This window comes from Neopelma chrysocephalum, unplaced genomic scaffold (assembly GCF_003984885.1).
Source record: "Neopelma chrysocephalum unplaced genomic scaffold, ASM398488v2 Primary Assembly neopelma1_147, whole genome shotgun sequence".
NCBI lineage: Eukaryota > Metazoa > Chordata > Aves > Passeriformes > Pipridae > Neopelma > Neopelma chrysocephalum.
The window spans coordinates 11,517,752-11,535,461 of record NW_020897809.1 but is presented as its reverse complement, the minus strand read 5'-3'; the positions used below and the strand labels follow the sequence as shown (position 1 = coordinate 11,535,461).

The window sequence follows — 17,710 nt, the reverse complement described above, 5'->3', positions numbered from 1 at the left end:
GTTTACAGATCTGCTTCCCTGACAGATGAGCTTCTCTGTCATTTAACTTACCAAAAAAGACAGCTATTGTTTCCTTTTAGAAAGATGGGAGGCTCCACCTTCTTGCCAGATAGCAATTCCTGTCGGGTGCTCATAGGCACCAACCTTTTCCATTAACTCCCTGAGTTTTCTTGAGTACCCTTGGCTGAATTATTAACGGAATGGGAAAGCACACACCTTGTCGAGAGAGACAAAGCATGAACGGAGCATGATTACAGTTCCCAGGGAATACAGTCATCTGTCTGGGTGCTTGCTCTGGAGGCATTTTCATACTGAGCAGGATTGTGCTGCAGGTGTAAGATTCCTAATTTTTTTTAAAAAGCAACAATAGAACAGTATTTTCTTGTCCCCTCTGATCTTATTTCCATGTAAAGCTGTTACCTGGATGACATGTTAACTAGCAGCACGGAAGCCGTGATCTAAAGTATCTCTAAAGCTCCATGCATGATATTATGGAAGAAATTAATGTGCTATTTGTATGCAACAAAAAGAAATGTTTTATTTTTAAAGGAAATGAAATACTTAAAGCCTGAAAGTTTGCAGTTATCTGTTGGGAGTGAGGGAAAGGCAGAATTCTCTCCCAGGAGCTTTGGGGAAGCAGAGCGAGTGAGGTGTTTGCCGTGTTGTAAGATGGTGTGAAACTTCACCGACAGTCCCCGATGGGTGCCAAAACCTGCAGCTGGGCACAGCCCACCTCACAAACCTGGGCAAGAGGTTCATGAAGAGGCTGAGCAGAAGGCTCGTGCTTTTAATACGAGCTCTCTGTTCATCCAAAAAGAAAGCCCTGAAATAATTAATGTGATTCTGATGGCTTAGGGCAGCGCTGATTAAAGTCATGTGAGCCCAGGCCTCTACCATTGTCAGCTCGCATTAATGTTGGGAGGCAGAAGTGCGGGGTGTGCTCCCTCGCAAATCACAGCCTTGTCAGACCCTGCGTGCTCGCTGCTGTCATACGTGGGGATTATTTCAGCCTTCGGAAAAACAGAAGCGAGTGTGTAAAATACAGACGCGTCAGGCACGTTTCTGTTCTCTGCCTCCACTTTTTCCCCTGGTCAGAGCAGGATTGGCTGCACGCGATCCGGACTCCCGACTTCTGTCATTAAACCAGCCCTAATCAATGAGTCTTGGTCTTTCCACAACCTGGAGGCTCCCACTCTGCCACACGCACATTTGGCATCGGGTGAAGCGGGATCCTGCTGTGTCAGACACCTCCCTGGTTGACAGCTATGCACCGTAAAAATCTGAGCAGCATCTAAATCCATGTCAGGCTAATCCTGCCTTGGTGAACAAAGAGGCTGCTTACAAACAGGTGTAGCTGTGCAACAGCAGATTTCTCCTTACTACTTGCTTTGAGCAGCCTGTCAGCCTTGGGAAAGCAGTTCCATTCCCTCGTGTGCCTCTCCTGAGCGCTCTCACTTTGCTCTAGGGTCCCTTTAGTAATTTTTCCTATGGTCCTAGGCGGTGCTGTTGCCTCTAAAGCACAGGATTCACAAAGAGCAGAGCCTCCTGTTCCCCCTGCCTGCACATGGGATCATTGGCAGCGGCAATTAGCAGGGATGTTGTGGTCTGCCGCACAATGCGGCAGCTTTAATGACCGACCGCTCCTCGGAGGGCAGAGCCGAGAGCTCAGCTGAGCCGGTGCAGCCGCTTCTTCATCCCCAGGCGTTGGTGACATGCAGGGGTTGAGCACGGAAACCTGGAGCAAAGTGCATCGGGGCATCCGTGTGCAGAGGAGGAAATTGTCCTCGAGGCTCTCTGGGATGGATTTGCACGAACTCCAGAGCTCCCGTGGCCAAGGCGATGGTCAAAAGCAGGGAAGTGGTGATGTTGCAAGCACTGTCCTTCCTCGGTTTGTTGAAGGGCTGCTGCTCAGCTGCGGGGTGAGGGGAGCCCAACCCAACCCTCTTGGCCATCCCCTCATGGCACGCTCCCGGGCTGGGATGCCATCTCACTGGACTCTGTGCCGGTGTTTCCCAGGGATGCACTGAATCCCAGGGACTCCCAGTTTGCTGCTGCACTGGCAACAATGGGGTGAATGTGGGTGCTGCCAGTGGAACCTGTGCCATGGGCTGTCCCCAGCACTGCACAGCTGCCTGTGGGGCTAGGGGGGAACGTGCTGCCCATTTCCCCCGTGCCCTTTGCGCAACACAAGGCGATGGTTTTCCAGCATTGCTTGTTTAATAAGTGAGCTGCAGCCGGAGGACAATGTACATCCAGGCTGGGAGCAGTGGGCTTGATCTTAACTTGTCCTTATTCTTTGTTTCTTCTGCTGCATTGGGGAAGTCATGACTCAGGTGTCTATCCTCTTCTGCTTTGCTCAAGAGATGAGCCCTCTCTTGTTACCTCATGTCCTTTCCCAAAGTTCAGACACATTCCCAACTTACTGCCAGCAGCTTCTCTTTCTCAAGCAAGTCCTAATTTTAGCTGTCAGTCCCAATTCCCAAAAGGCCAACTTCAGGTTTTTGGTACTGCCTGGCTGTGGGGAGGTGTTTTAGCCCCTTGGAGAGGTTTGCTGAGGCTGTGACACAGCCTTGGAATATTTTTCCTGCTCAGTTTTCTTGGGCTGTATTTTTCAGCCTGTGTGTATCTTTTGATGAGCTTTGCACTTCTCAAATTTTAAGGAGAATTTTTAAACCTTGGGGAAAGGGTCAAATTAGGAGAAGAAACCTTTTGCAGTCATACATGGGACTGGACATTTCCAAGTTCTTTATTCTCTATTCCCCCACCAAAGATGTGCTCCCAGCAGCTGTCTGTGCTGCTGTTTGCTGTTGCTGCAGCTCTCTGTTTTCAGTTTCCTGCTGATCCTTTTTTAGATGAAAATGGATAATATTTTTGCATTGAACAGCCAAGGAAATATGTTTTCAGTGTGCAAGTTCTCTAGTACATAAATTTCCCCTGGAATTATTGTGGTATAACATGGATAAAACCAAACTTTTTTTCCTTTTTTTTTTTCCTTGTTGTTTGCATCAAAATACTCCACAAGGGGGCAAAGATTTCCATTTCCAGCTCAGTTTGCTTCACTATCAAGACCAGTTTCTCCAAAATGCTCTAGAGCACAAAATTTGCAGCTAGATCATCAGAAGACAAGATCACTGCAGGGGGCAGAAAGTGCTAAGCTCTTCCAAAAATCTAATTTTTTTCTTTTGGATTTAAATAAATACATTGTCAGCATAGCTGAATTGTGGCCAAAAATGCAATTCCTCTGCACAACCTGCTGCTGACAAGAGACTTGCCACATATTTTGGGTGGATAGGCAGCACCTGGGGCTCTGCCAGTGTCCTGTTTTTGTCAGAAGGAGAAACTGGCTCCCCAGCATGTTTGTACAACACATCCCTCTTCATTCAGAGACCATTTTCCCCCCCGACCTTGAACTGCCATGGGAGAAACCACAGAAACTCTCCCTTTTTGCAGTTTTACACCTTTGTCTTGTTTTGCAGGATGAGCACTGCAAAGTTTCGGCCAGCGTGTTGAGAAGCTGGCACAGGCATCTCAGACCTGACCTGGGCCTTGGGTAGTGTACAAGAAGCTGCAGTTTTCCACGGATTTATTTTGTCAGGGCTGTAAGGGGTTTTATCCCACCACCTGTATTTAAGTGTGCAGTCTGCTTAAATGGACTCAAGGTAGTCATTATGGTCTTGATTTCTAGCCACTTTTAGTCAAGAGTCTTTCTGGCAACCTGTTGATGTTTATCAGCAGCTCTGGAGAAGATTGTGGGCTCCAGAGGGTCAGGGATGCTCTTACTGACTCAGGTAGTTCAGTGCCTCATGCTCTTGGCAGCTACTGTCAGAAGTCAATACAATTCAGCTGATCTGCTTTACTTTGCACTGAAAAACACGATCAGCATCTCAGGGTGAGGTCTGAACTGCTCTCTCTGCAGCACTCAGTCACCAAACAGCCCTGTGCTCACCTGGCCACAATTTAGCTGCTTTCCTGCCCGTATGTGTGAACTGAGAGAGCCAGACAGCAAGATCCAGACCAAGGAGGATTGGCCCTGAAGCTAGGAACAAGGCAGGAAATGGAGAACCCATCCTTTCATTGGCATTATGCTCATCTCTCTTGGGAAAGCTCCACTTGCACCAGGACACAAACAAACCTCTTGATCTGAGCAGTCCCCGTGGGAGGGGCATTGCAGTGACCAGGATGGTCAGACCCCTGCAGTTCCTCATGGGGATGATGTGCTGAAGCTGCTACAGCATGTGGAAAGAATTTTGGCCCCAAACCTTTTTGGCCTCCTCTGGTGATGTGAAAGTCAATAAATATTGTCTTGTATTAATTTAATTACATTTATGCATTATTACTGTGGTTGAGTTCCCCTTTTTCTAGTCCCCTCTTAAACTCCTAAACAGAGATGTTTCAGGCTTTTTGAAGGAGTTATTTTTGGGGAAGACAACTTTCCCTCTGAAGAATTTTTCCCTTATTTCTTGAAAAATGTCTGTGTATTTGCAATTGAAACTCTAGTTTAATTAGAGATGGTTTTACTTGAGGTATGCTGACACTTCCATTTGCAACAAAAATACGAAACGAAATTCATAGTTTGTTCAAAATTTAAACCTTTCATATCACAGTGAGAGCAATTTTTGAAGTTTAAACTTTGTTTTGTTTTAAAGCAGAAAGTTTTCAGAGAGTTCTCACTATTTCTCCAGGGGCTGCATAAAGCTTCACATTTTAGTCCCTGTACTCCACATTCTGTAACCCAGGTATTTCCAGTGATATTGGCCTGAAGTTTCACAGGATGCTTGTAGTTATTTTAGTAGTTTGGCCAAACAAACAAACCAATCCAGATGGCTGGACTAAGAGATGTAAAATGTTTTTGTATTTTTTTTAAAATTATGAAGGAGTGATTATCCCCAGCATAGCTGTTTTAAAATGGCTTCATTTAAAAACTGAAAGGCTGTGTGTGAATTAGCTTCATTTACCACTTAAAAAGCTATAAAAGTTGGAAATTGTTTCAGATATTTGTATTTGAAAGTCTGGAGATGAGTAATCACAGCAGGTATGCTTTGTTCAAAATTGCTTTAAAGGACAAAGGCAATTACACATTCTTTGAAAGATCTAGTCTATCCTTTAAAAGATGCTGGTAGTGGATCAACAACTTGAATGCAAGGCTGAGAGGTCAAAGTCATTTGGGCTGTTGGACCTGGTTGTTTTTTTTTTTTCAGTGTAAACCTGAAGTATGTGCAACTCAATAATAATCTAATCTGTTGGGATTTTTTTAAGACTCAAAAAGGGGGTACTTTGTATGGTGACTTTCTTCTCTGTAATTATTTCATCTCTTCTATGATGGAGCATTGGCTGCCTGGGGTTTCCTGTCCAGAGTGAAGCAAGGGTTCCCCAGACCTGTGGGCACATCAGCCCTCTGGGCTGATCTGCTCTGTGTTTGCCACCCTAACCTGTTCGGTTTGCAGTAGAGGAGTTCCTGAAAGCAGAGACTTCTGTTGCAATGTTTTCAGGTACCCTCTGCCAGCAGGAGGCTTTAAATTTCTTGGTACCGGTGCCTGACCCCTTTTAGCTGGGAAATAGTGGAAGTAGGAAAAACAACCTCTGAGATTCTGTTTTTCTGGACACAGTTCCCTGTGTTAGAGCAGGTGGGAGATTGCACTGAACCTTGATGTCAACCCAAGGTCATCTTAAAAGAGCATTGAAAAGCATTTGCTAAAGAGTTTGGGGAGCTCTTGTTGGGGGAGGATTTTTCTGCATATTGAGCAGTACAAATCCTGGCACTGCAGATGTGACTTGTGCTTCATTTGAGCACACTGTTGTGAGTTTAAGAACTACGTACCCTGCTTAGCTAAACAGTGAGCAGGCAGAACTCTTGACATACTGCTTTGGAATAAGCCCTGAATTTAGGCAGACACATTTTTTCCTGTTTTAATATGCTCAATTAAAACAAGGAAATCAAACTGCAAATAGACATTTTCACATTTGTGAAGGTTTGCAGGAATCCTGTGGATGCTCTGGGAAGCAGAGGCATCAAAGGGATGTTGTCCAGCCATTTGTGGTGTGGGGGTTTGCAAGAACTGCAGAGGAAAAGTGATCTTGCATAGTAAGGTCTGTGCTTGAATCTGATTCAGAGGGACAGTTTGAGTTTTCACAGTGAAATCTGGTAGTTTTTCCTTTTTCTTTCAGGGTCAAGTTAGACCATAATGTTATCTGAGTAGAAGGTTGTTGAGTTTTTCTACCTTAAAGCAGGAAAAAATAAGTGCACTGAAGCTAGTAACCTCTAGTGAGATTTAGATCTGTCTTATATGTTAGATGAAAAAATGCATATTTTTTTGTGATAAATGACTTTGTTTTGCATGTGTCTTTCTGTCAGTCTGCCTATCAAAATCTGTCATCGGGGAATTTAACTGTACCCAGCATTAACTAGCAGCAAAACCGTAATTTATATATTTACTTATGTGCACGCAGAAACCCTGATCAAAGAAGGGAGAAAAATTGATGGCAAACACCCACTCAAAGACCAATAACCGTCTGTTCTCTCTCTCTCTCTCTCTCTCTCTCTCCCTCTCTCTCCTTCCACTCGCTTTCCTTCCTTACAGCAACCACTTGAAAGGAAAGACAGCCAAAACAGTTCCCAGCACAGCGTCTCCAGCCACCGCAGCGGGCACACCGCGTCCCCCGTGCACAGCACGCAGGTGCTGCCCGACTACAGCGCCGCGGAGGCACCGCCTGCAGACCAGCCGGACACTTCTGGGCAGAAGAAGCCAGATCCGTTCAAAATCTGGGCCCAGTCCAGGAGCATGTATGAAAGCCGACGTGAGTATATGAAGCAGGTGTGGTTGCTAAGGCTACGGCTCCGGCAGCTGCTCCCTGTGTGTTTTCTTTGCGAAGGGCCGGATCTTTTAGATTTCTGTTGAAAATGTAAGGCTTCGGTTGGTTAATTCGGTGTCTGTCAGTGATGTCTACTTGGTAGAGCTGCGGTTTCCTCTCTGGTGAGGACTGAATTTAGATCATCTCTAGGAAAGGGCACATAAAGTTTAAAATTAAAAATCCCTTTAGAGTTAAAGACCGTCTTTTTCCCTATGTTTTTATTTTGCTTTTCAATTAGGCTGAAGGAGGATTTCCAAGTTTGTTATCTAGATCCTAAACTCTTTTTTGATGTTAAGACTCATTGTCTGATATGCATAGGAATTTCAGTGAGGAAGGGAAGTAATTAGTTTGCTGAAATTCATATCAGATGCTTTTCAGCCTCACCCTGGGGAGGAGAAAATCCAGCTGAGCCATTTTACTTTGACCAGAGTGGACACTTTAGCAATACAGATATCAAATGCATATTGTAAGTGGCTTTTATGGCAATTAATAATCTACGCACTTGGCTAATAGTTCAGCAAGGTTTTGACTCTGCTCCAAGACTATAAATATGGTTTCAATCAACTTCTTCTCTGCAAACAGAATAAACACATTGGCTTTGCTTTAATTGCACTGCTGAAGATGATCAAATTTGTAAAAGCTTCTTTAAGAATTAGAGTATTAGGTTCCTTTTGAAAGGCAGTAGTAACTTTAGTTACAGAAAAGGGAGTTTCAAAGTCTTCGTTCTGTGAGAGTATCACCTGCAGTTTGATTTTAATGTGCTAACTGGAAATTGGTAAAACCAGTATGAAATGAACGTTACTTCAGAATGAAGAATGGTAGGACTGTTTTTCTCTGACCAAACCAGTCACTTTGAAGTCTTATATCATGGAAAAATTAAATCATGAGTCACAGTTTCTTGGCTGAATATTCATCTGTTTGGATTGAATGTCTCAGCAATGCAGTTTGTAGGTGTCTCAGCTTCTGTGCACTGCTTCCCTTCCCATCCCTTCCCAGGGATTAGGTGTGCTGACCCTGCGGGCTCTTGGGCCAGGTCATACTGATCTGAGAGTGCAGTGACAGAACTTGTACAAGCAGCTCACTGAAATAGGAAAAAGGGCAAGAGCTGAGGATGGTGACTATTCAGCCCTGCAGAGCTGTGGGTAGAGCTCCTCCTTCTCCTTCCCTGGTGGACAAGGCCAAGGCTGTTCCGTGGCACTGGCATTGCCACTGCTCAGCTCGCGTGGTTCCTGTTGGCGCTGTGCTGGCATTGCCTCTGACCCCCTGCAGCTACTTAGCTAATTTCTAATGAACTGTTTAACTCCTACTAATTAGTCATTAGTATCAGCTTAGCAGCCTTAACTCCTGTCTGTCTTTCCTGATAAAACCCAAGACTGAGCTGGAGAAATCCTGAAGTGCACAGGCAGGCAGTCGCCACTTCCAACACCATGTACTAAATCTTCCTTCTTTCCTCGATGGCTGCAGTTATCTTGTAGAGGTTTTATCCTTGTCTGTGAATAGAGGCCTTCAACAGACCTTTTCACTGTCTCTTGGCTGCCTATTTTCCCACACCCCATCTTTCCCTGTGCCACAGTCCTCACTGCTGGGCCTGTTGCTAGACTGAGATCTGCTACACCCCTTCAGCTTCCCTGTCTCAGCTTTCCATGGTCCAGCATCTCTGTAGTGCTGTTGATCCTCTTCTACTGCTTCAGTCCTTGTCTCCTGCCTCTTCTACCAGATGAGACTTACCTGTTTGAACATCACTGCTTCTCTACCACCTTTCCATCCCCTTGCTCTTCCTTTCCAGGAAGGTGTTTTCTGAGGCTTCTTGATTTCATAGATAGAAAGTTTTTGAAGAGTGGTCAAAGTGTGATGTGGTCTTGTCTCCTTGTAAACTTGTGCCACTTGAAGTGTCCAAAAGCCTATGAATTTCCAACCCTAAGCTGGAGTGAAGCACATTCCCTGGGGATTAACCTGCATTCTTAGCTAGTGACATGGCTTTGCTGTACCTAATGAAGTGTGAAGAAAAACAGGAAAGATAAGTGAAAAATGGAGTTGGACACGCTCTGTCTCCTGTCATGGTCTGATCCCATAGTGTCACTGGTGGTTTTATTTAGAGATTCCTGGTCAGCTCCTTCTCCTTCCCTCACCAAGCCCTCACTTCTGACCAGTCTCATAAATGGAGGCTGTGGTTAGCAGATGAAACCTGGGTCTGCTGCCCTGGGAGCTTGCGGGGAGGCACCGTGTTTCCTTCCCTTCATTATGAACCTGAATCATCCCTTAGAGACTCAGTTCCCAGTGTTGCCCAAGCACCAACTGTGTGGCTCTCTGATCACTCATAGAGAGCTCTGCTGACATGGAGCACCAGAGTGTGTGGTGGGAGAAACCATTCCCTGGGCACTCCAGTTTCACTGTCTTCTGCTCCACATGTGCTGTTCTTCGTGTTTGTACCCAGCTGCAGTTCAGTTTAACCCCTGTGCCACCTTTGGCTGGTGGAGATACAGTCGTATCATCGCTTCCTTCTTTACCTGAGCACTCATTCCCTTTGGCTCTGGGTCTGAGGTTAGCATCTCCCATGACATCCATAGCTTTGGGTGCTAGATGTGACTCTCTCTGCAATCTTCTGATGAAAGTGTGAACAGAACTAAATGAATGTCTAATGTACAGCAGGAGGATGCCACCCTAGTGCCAGTGCTGAGGGTGGCTGATACATCCAGTAACCGGGCATTTTATGGGTGCTAAAATCCCCCACTGCCTGAGGAGGTCCAGCTCAGCTCTCCCAGCTACCCAGACCAGGGCTTGCTCTCTGTTGGTTGCTGGCCTTAAATTTTAAAAAGCCAGAAAAAGATTATGAAATGTGCTTTTGAGAGGCAGGGTTTTGAACCCCCAACAAGTGGACTGAAAAACAACAACAACCCTTTGTGTTGAAGTATATGATGAATTTTAAAAGGATAGAATTTTAGAGCATTAGATCATCTTAAGTGTTTTATTTTTTCCCATTTGTGAAATTGTTGAGCATAAAGAAAACATAGTGCAATTTTTCAAGTGCAGCTGACACAAGAAGATGAATTCATTAGCCCCAGCCCAGACAGATTTTTTTCATCTAAAAATAATAGTATAAGGAGGTTTTATCCAATATATGAATTCATCGTCTCCAGGATATTTCTAAGAAGTACTGAATCTATAATGAACACCTACTGCCTTTTTCTCTGGGAGTGCATCCCACTGTTACTAACATTAATAATAAGAATGTAGACATGGGAAGCACAAGCAATATTTTAATTTTTTGGAATTGGTAAAATGCGTTCTTCCTCTATTTGAGTTGTCCTTGGATCAGTATTTCATTAAAAAGGACTGTGTTTGCCTTATGTGACCTATCTCACTGAAGCCGTTGATAGAGCAGAATTAGGTTCAAAAGCACCAGCTAACCCATAATTGTGTTAAAGGCATGTGTTTTTTTTGATTTACCCAATGCATCTTCATATCAGGAAGCACTCTGATTCTGCAATGGCTCCATCACTGTGTCTGGACTCTGGCTGAGTGGCAGCAGATCAGAACTGCAACTTTATTCCACAAATGTGGGCTAAAGTTCCTTCACGTGCAGCTTTCCGGGGTGAGGGGATCAGCCCTGCGAGGTGCTGAGTGCTTTGGCTCCGGTCCAAGGAAGCTTATTTTCAAGCTGTAAACCAAAGGGACTGGGGATGCTTTAAGGCTAAGGCTGAGCTCAAATGCTCTGCTGCAATCTGTCCCAGAGTTGCCAGTCTTTGCTGGATTAGGACATTTGAGAATAGCCGGTTTTGTGCTGAGTGAATGTGAAAACAGATCATTTGGTGGCGATAACAAATGCACTCTTTGCTGGTGCTGAGTTTTAGCTGCCTGAGCTCCTCGTTATGGGTAACTCATTGCTGCTCGTGGGAGTTGTGTACATGAATCAGAGAGAAGGACGAACCCTTAAGGTTTAAAAACTGAAGCTGTTCCAGGATCCAGGAATGACACACATGAAGAGCACTTAGTGAGAGGAACAGCAATGGAATGGCTTAGCAGAGAACCGCAATTCTAAAAACCTCGCACTGTTTTATTGAAATATATTTTTATAATATGGTTTTTATTTTTCAATGTATTATTAAACTTCCTTAAAGATTAGCGCAATCTGTTGTCAAATTTTTCTCATGTGGCCTGATTGCTTTGCAAAATACCGTATCCTACATATGGCCATCTGTCAAAACAGCAGTGACAAAATGAATTAATCTGAATTGCAGATGTGTTAATGAATCCCTTTGAAGGGCTTAAGCATTTAATTAAAAGTAAAGCAGAACACGATAGATAATTTTTAAAGCTTTTAAAATATTCTAAGTTATCATTAATATTTGAATTTTATTTTCAGGCACATAATTTGTTTGGTAGGATTTTTCTCTCCTCAAATCTAATTAAAATAATACAAACAAGTCTTGACCCCGGTGTGTAGTGTTCACTCACCAGCAATTACACAGAATTAAAAATATTTGCACAATGATACAAACATTAGATACTTTCTCCCTAAAATAGAAAAGAAAAACACTCTCCAGAAATTGCAGCCGCCTTCTGATCAGGCTGACTTTCAAGATGATGGTTAATAAAAGCCCTTTGGTAGGGTTATGTCCTTTTATTATATTAATAGTAGACAAACAGTTACAGTCATACTCTTGGGCACACAGATGTGTCCGTGCCCTTAGGGAAAGTCTTGCTAAAAAGGACAGTGGTACTCGTAGTACTCACAGCAGAGGGAGGGAGCAGAGTCATGGGCAGGCTCCATGGCTCACTCACGGCATCACACCCTCCCCAAACCTCACTGGCAGAGCTTGGTCATCTTGTCAAGAACATGCTGAAGCCATCTTTCAAAAGCTTCCCATGCCACCAGAAGGGTTGGTTAAAAGGAGAAGGCAAAAAAACCTGGAATTTGTCTGCAGTGGGGTAGTTTAGAAAATGGGTTTCTTGCAAATATGGAACCTCCTGAGATTTTGTGGCTAAATCGCAGGACTTCTCAACTCTGAAACTCCCCAACAGCTTCAGTGAGACTGTTCACTCTTAGTTTCAGGCTTGTCCTTATATACTTTGCTGAATCTGGGCCTTAAACCTTTTATACTTTGCCAAGCTATGAGTCACTGAAAGTGCTGCTGCCTCAAATGAGCCAATGACTAAAGCAAACTCATACTGATGATTCTTGAATCCATCTTGTGTTGAAACTGATGTCACGTTGGGCAGATTTTTCTTTTATATAACATGTAAGATAATTGTTAAAGTTTGTATAGGAAAGTTTGATTAAAATTACCTCTAGGTAAACACCGTGTTCATCGTTCATCACCACATATTTGGAATTTCTTTTAACATTCGAAAAAAATATTTACATTTGGAATACTAACGGTGTCATGAAAGTGAAAAATTTTTTTGTAGCAAAGTATATTTAAGGTGTTCATAAAGAAATTTTTCCTCTGAGGAGAAAAAAGAGGTTGTCCAAATATACCTGCATGCATGTGCATAAATGTATGAATTCATATGTGTGTTTATTATATATCCACATGTGCACAGGTGTGTGCAGATAGATGTGAAATTTAGTGTCATAATCCATAGTAGCTATAACCTTAAAAAATTATGCATGAAAGCCTAACATGATCCATAAAGTCACAATTACTTAAATGAACTAACAAGAAAGAAGATACATTAAGCTCTGCAAAATTGTAAAATTAATATTACAGCTATGTCACCTTCGCCTGCAACTGGACTGAGCAAGGGTGAGAGAGAGAGAGAAATCAATTCCACGAGTTTTGGAGAATGTAAGACTGTGCCGAGAATGTATCTGTGTCTTGTGATGTCTTGTTCTGGTGTCATTGCTGCTCTGTGGCGGGGGGCTCTTCATCACCAAGGGAGTCTGGCAGGGCCATACGCCAAGGTTAGCCACCAAGGTGCAAAGCACTCGCTTTACTGTGTCCTGGCTGGCGGCGGATTGTGTAGGCGGTGGTGGGGTGGGCGTATCATGGTCCTGTTCCGTTCATGAGTTTGCCCATGTGGCTCATTGTCGGGGCTGCGTCACTCACCTCTCCTTCCATTCCTCCTCATGACCCCAGCAGAACTCTTCTTACCGCTTTTGCAATGTTCTCCAAATGCTCTGGTTTCATTTCAAACGAGCAGACTGGCAAATTTTAGCTATTTGGGCTATGCACATGTTTTATCAGAGTCAGACATGCTTGAGATCAGTCAAGGTATGGGGATGCAATGAATGACTCCTAGAGGCCATTTTCCATTCATTTTCAGCAGAGATTGAGCACCACCATTTTTCTCTTTAAGTAGGGAAAGTGGCTTCTCTGAAGTGCTAATGAATAATGGGAGAACCTAAAATAATTTTCCAGTACGGAAGCTCAGGGGGTCCCACCTCACCTGCACTGAAGCACAGAGGTGGATGGGTGTTCTGGGCTGTGCCAGTGAATCACTGTACTGCAGAGCCAGTGCAAAAAGTGGTCAAAGGAGTTTTGCTTGGTTTGTACTCACTCTGTGTAAATGTGTGTTTTCTGTATGTCTGTCGTATCTGTGTTCCACCTCTCTGTAATCCTTCCAGTGGAAGGAGCGTTACATGGGTGAACTGGCTTCTTTGGGGGATAGACTTGTCTTTTTATGTTGCTTTGGTCCAGCCAGGCTTGCTGTTCCCTCCAGCAGCATTAATTGTCTTGCTGGTACCCAAACCAGGGACATACGGCATCGTTCAGTGAGACTGGAGAGCTGACAAATGGGAAGGTGTTGAGAGATGCAGGGGAAACGGGCTCTGCTGAAGCTCTCTGCAGAAACCACTTTACCTCTGACAGGTCCAACACGCACTATTAATTGGTTGGGGCCAGCCTTTGCCAAAATAGCCTGCGAAGGGCTGGAGAGACACTTCCGAGTCTCTCTGCTCGTCACGCTCCCCTCGCTGAAGGCAGTGACAAACACCAATTAATTCATTGTCTGAATTCTGCTGTTGTGCCACACATCTGTAGGGTGGAGAGCTGCCTTCAGCCAGAACAGATGAGCCACGCAGGCGCCCAGTGTGTTCATCACCTGACTGCTCTGTAATTGTGTCTGGACAAAAATTATTCTCCAGTTCAGTAAGGGCATGGGTCTTAAGCTTAGTTTATAACTGCAGGTAATTGAAGTGTGAAAAGATTATATATAAAGCCAGTTTAAATGAAAATATCAAAGCAGACATCTGTACCTTACCACTCGCCTATCCATTTAATTTTTCGTATTCCCAGATCTTCAGTTCATATTGTATTTTAATCCTCTTGAATCGTTGAAGAGAGACCATCGGAGCTAACCAAAAGTCTTAACACTGAAAAGCACCAGACTAGACCCAAATCATTGCCCATTAGGCACAGGCAGTGTAAAATGCAATTAGGGCCCAATCTGACACTCACTGATGTCAATGGAAAAGAACCTGCTCATAGATACAGAAGACTAAATGATGTTTCATTAAACGTGCTGCATCCTGTGTCTGAGTAGGCACTTACTTAAATCAGACTCCTGATTTAAACTTTGGTTTCTTTACTGAAAATATAGGCAGCTGAGTGGTAAAGGAACAGCTTTTTATTATCATTAATTATAAATTTTGGGAGGGGATCATTACAAAATTAGTCAATGTTACAGATACTATCCAATAAATATTAAATGAACCTGAAGTTGTCTTCTGATATGATTTAATGTTAGCAATTAGTTTTGCATTTTTTAAAAAGAGATGAAAGCAAGCATGAGTAAGTTAATATAAAACATTACTGTTCAACCGCACTTCAAGGTTAGCACTTCACTGTATGTAATATTCATTGTAACAATCTTGCTGGTGTTCCATACTAATGAGTAGGTGAGGTTGGGCTTTTTTATATTTCCAACTTGTTTTATCTCTTCAGTGGTTTTGCAGAGCCTATACTCTCAAGCAAGTGAGAGTCAAGAGAACTGCATTGTTTTGAGTGGAGCTCTTCTGATTTACAACAACTGGGGATCTGTCCCATTGTTATTTAAAGCAGTGTTAGTAGAAAGACAGAAAACTATGCTTGGGAAAGTTAATTAAACAGTAGAAGTCATAACAAGTGGCTCTTTTGTCTCCTGTGAAAGAGAAGACAGCTGTATTGTTTCTGGCAGAGTAATTCTCTGTTGTACACATTTATTTATTGATGATTTGGAAGAGGCTCTTGCTCTGGGTAATGATGCTAATATTGACAGAAGGAGATATTATAGTGATAAACAAATGGCAAGTCACAGTTAGACACCTAGAAAGTAGAAACCACTGCATAATTTTTAGTAGTGATTAAAATAATAATCCTTTACTATTTAAAATTGTGTTTGCGATATTGTCTGAAAACTCAAGACCACCTTATTTGAAGGTTACAATTGAGTAGCAGATCCCCCTACACATACATCTGAGTAGTCTTGACTTGGTTATAAAGGTGTTGTTTTTTGATGAAAAATTACAGTTTTTCTTCTCTCCCTTCAGTTCCAGATTACCAAGAGCAGGATATCTTTCTATGGAGAAAGGAAACTGGTTTTGGATTTAGGATTCTAGGTGGAAATGAGCCTGGAGAACCTGTGAGTATCATGTTTTAACTCATGACATCTTTCAGAGTCATGGCAGTAGCATGTATAGATGTGCAGAACTGTTCTGTAGCATGACTGTTAAAGTCACTAGTGGACTATATGTATCCTGCAACTCCTCCCCACACTCACTTTAAAAAAAACTCCAGAACTCCATCACAGATATGGGATTTTTTTTCTCCTTCTACTTTTGTTGTAAACCAGATAAAAACACATAGGTCTGAAATTGTCTGGATACTGAGAAAAGGATGTCCTGGTCAGGTTTGCAAGTATTTTGATCTTAGAATGCCAGGTTTTCTATTTGCTCGATCCTCTTCTCGAATTCACTCAACTTCTTTACCATAAATTCAGTGCCTGTGGGAGGTGTCGTCCTTTCACGTGCTGTACAGGTCACAGCTAGGTAATGGCAGCATGAATTTCCATGTTTTTCCCTGCCAAAATTATTTTGCTCATTTATGGGAAGAGAGATCATGAATTCATTTCAAGTTAAAGTAACTCCACAGAACTCACTGAAGATAAACCAAGACTGAGTTGGTGGACAGGCGAGCGGTGCCAAGCTTGTAAACCCTAGAGGCAACTGAAAGAGTAACTCAATCTCAACTTCCCTGACAAGACCCTCAGTGCTTTTAACCGTCTTCCTGTCTGGTCACTGTCTGGTTGAACGAGTTTCCCAAGGCTATCTGTCATTAGAGTGAATGGACTGCCTAAAGAAACAAGATGTCAATTTATTACAATTCCATGATGTGGCTGCATTCACATAGAACTGCTTTCACAGGAGCAACTTTCCTGACCAGCAGACATTTGTCAACAATTTCATGTCCCTACTAAATTGGGTCTAACTACGAGTGCCCCTTGCTTCCAGCTGGCTGTTGGGCTGGTTCTCATCTGTCTCTCTTCCTCTGCTAATTCATCAGATTTACATCGGTCACATTGTACCGCTGGGTGCTGCTGATGCTGACGGCCGCCTGAGATCGGGTGATGAACTGATCTGTGTGGATGGGACGCCTGTTGTCGGGAAATCACACCAGCTTGTCGTCCAGCTTATGCAACAGGCAGCCAAACAAGGTCATGTCAATCTGACCGTCAGGCGCAAAGTGGTTTACACAGGTAGGCTGCAATGTCTCTCTGCAGGGGTAGGTTTTCTTGCCAGGCTCCCATCTGCTCAGCAAATGGTTTAAAGGAAAAAAAGCTTCTTGTAGTACTGGGAAAACTCAGGGGATGTGTTGTTCTTCTTCCTCTTTTGCCTGTTTTTAGTCTTCTTTGTTCTTGATCAAATAAGTTTCAAGTATTTTTTTCCCCAGTCAAGAGTCGCTCAATCTCAGTTGGATTTCCCGGTCTTTGTGAAGGTTTTGGATAAAATGAGGAACTGTTTGGTTACAGTATATCGTTTTCAGTTCTACTTATACAGCGACAACACTGTGGCTGACTGCCTGTGTTTTCTGTTTACTTCCTGAAATAAATGTACTGCCTGATAGTCACCCTTAAACTGGAACTGAGGGGAAAAAAGCTGAAGAGTTCACAGGAGGTGAAGGCAGTGGTGTGTGGTGTCTGCTGTCCCAGGCTCAGGGGAAACTTCAACATGTAGTCAACCAACTGCAGGATGGAAAACTGTAAACATTATTGGTTCTGGTGGTGCAGGGCGTGCATGTTTGTTATCATAGAGTCATAGAATGCTTTGGGTTGGAAAGGACCTTAAAGATCATCCAGTTCCAAACCTTCTGCCATGGGCACTTTCCACTAGACCAGATTGCTCAGGTCTAGAGAGGTTTCTGTGTGCTGAGTTATGCTGGGCATTGTGCACACACTGCACAAGTGTAGGGTCTAAATGGACAAAAAAGAAACTGGCAGAAAGACAGAGATGCAGAGAGAAGTGATGCTGCCTGGTGGCACCCAGATGAGTGACTGAAAAATGTCCTGATAGCAAAGAAAATGGAAGACATGAGTACGAGCTTTCTAAAATGACATGTGACCTCATGCTTAATATTGGAGAGTAACTTTGGGGTGCTGCCTCTTTCTGTGTAAATCCCTTTAGGGAGCTCAATTGTGGCATTTCGTTTAGCTCACTTATTCAGAAAGAAAGGATATTGTGTAGCCTTTCAAGTTTAGGCATCATCGGATAAATAGACAATGCTGTACTTTGATCTTAAAGAGCATCAAAATAACATTCAGTTTGGAAATGAGGCCCTCAGTGGAAGTTAGGACTAGAAAAGTACCTCTAAAATAGCTCTGTTCTTATCCAGGACTGAGCTTCTTCTGCACAATATTAAATGCTCATTTCTCATTTCTTTCCTCC

At 43.4% G+C, this 17,710-nt stretch overlaps 1 protein-coding gene across 30 annotated transcripts in view; it reads left to right on the top strand.

The window, feature by feature from the left end:
• MAGI1 (membrane associated guanylate kinase, WW and PDZ domain containing 1) overlaps positions 1-17,710 on the top strand; it is a 339,060-nt gene that overhangs the window by 300,988 nt on the left and 20,362 nt on the right. For 20 of the 30 annotated variants that reach the window (XM_027701037.1, XM_027701050.1, XM_027701061.1 and 17 more), the window contains 4 exons: positions 6,579-6,795; positions 12,561-12,638; positions 15,320-15,411; positions 16,332-16,524. In XM_027701037.1, the coding sequence (XP_027556838.1) occupies positions 6,579-6,795; positions 12,561-12,638; positions 15,320-15,411; positions 16,332-16,524 (580 nt within the window). The remainder of the gene's footprint in view (positions 1-6,578; positions 6,796-12,560; positions 12,639-15,319; positions 15,412-16,331; positions 16,525-17,710) is intronic. The other 10 variants (XM_027701053.1, XM_027701055.1, XM_027701054.1 and 7 more) reach the window with 1 other exon arrangement.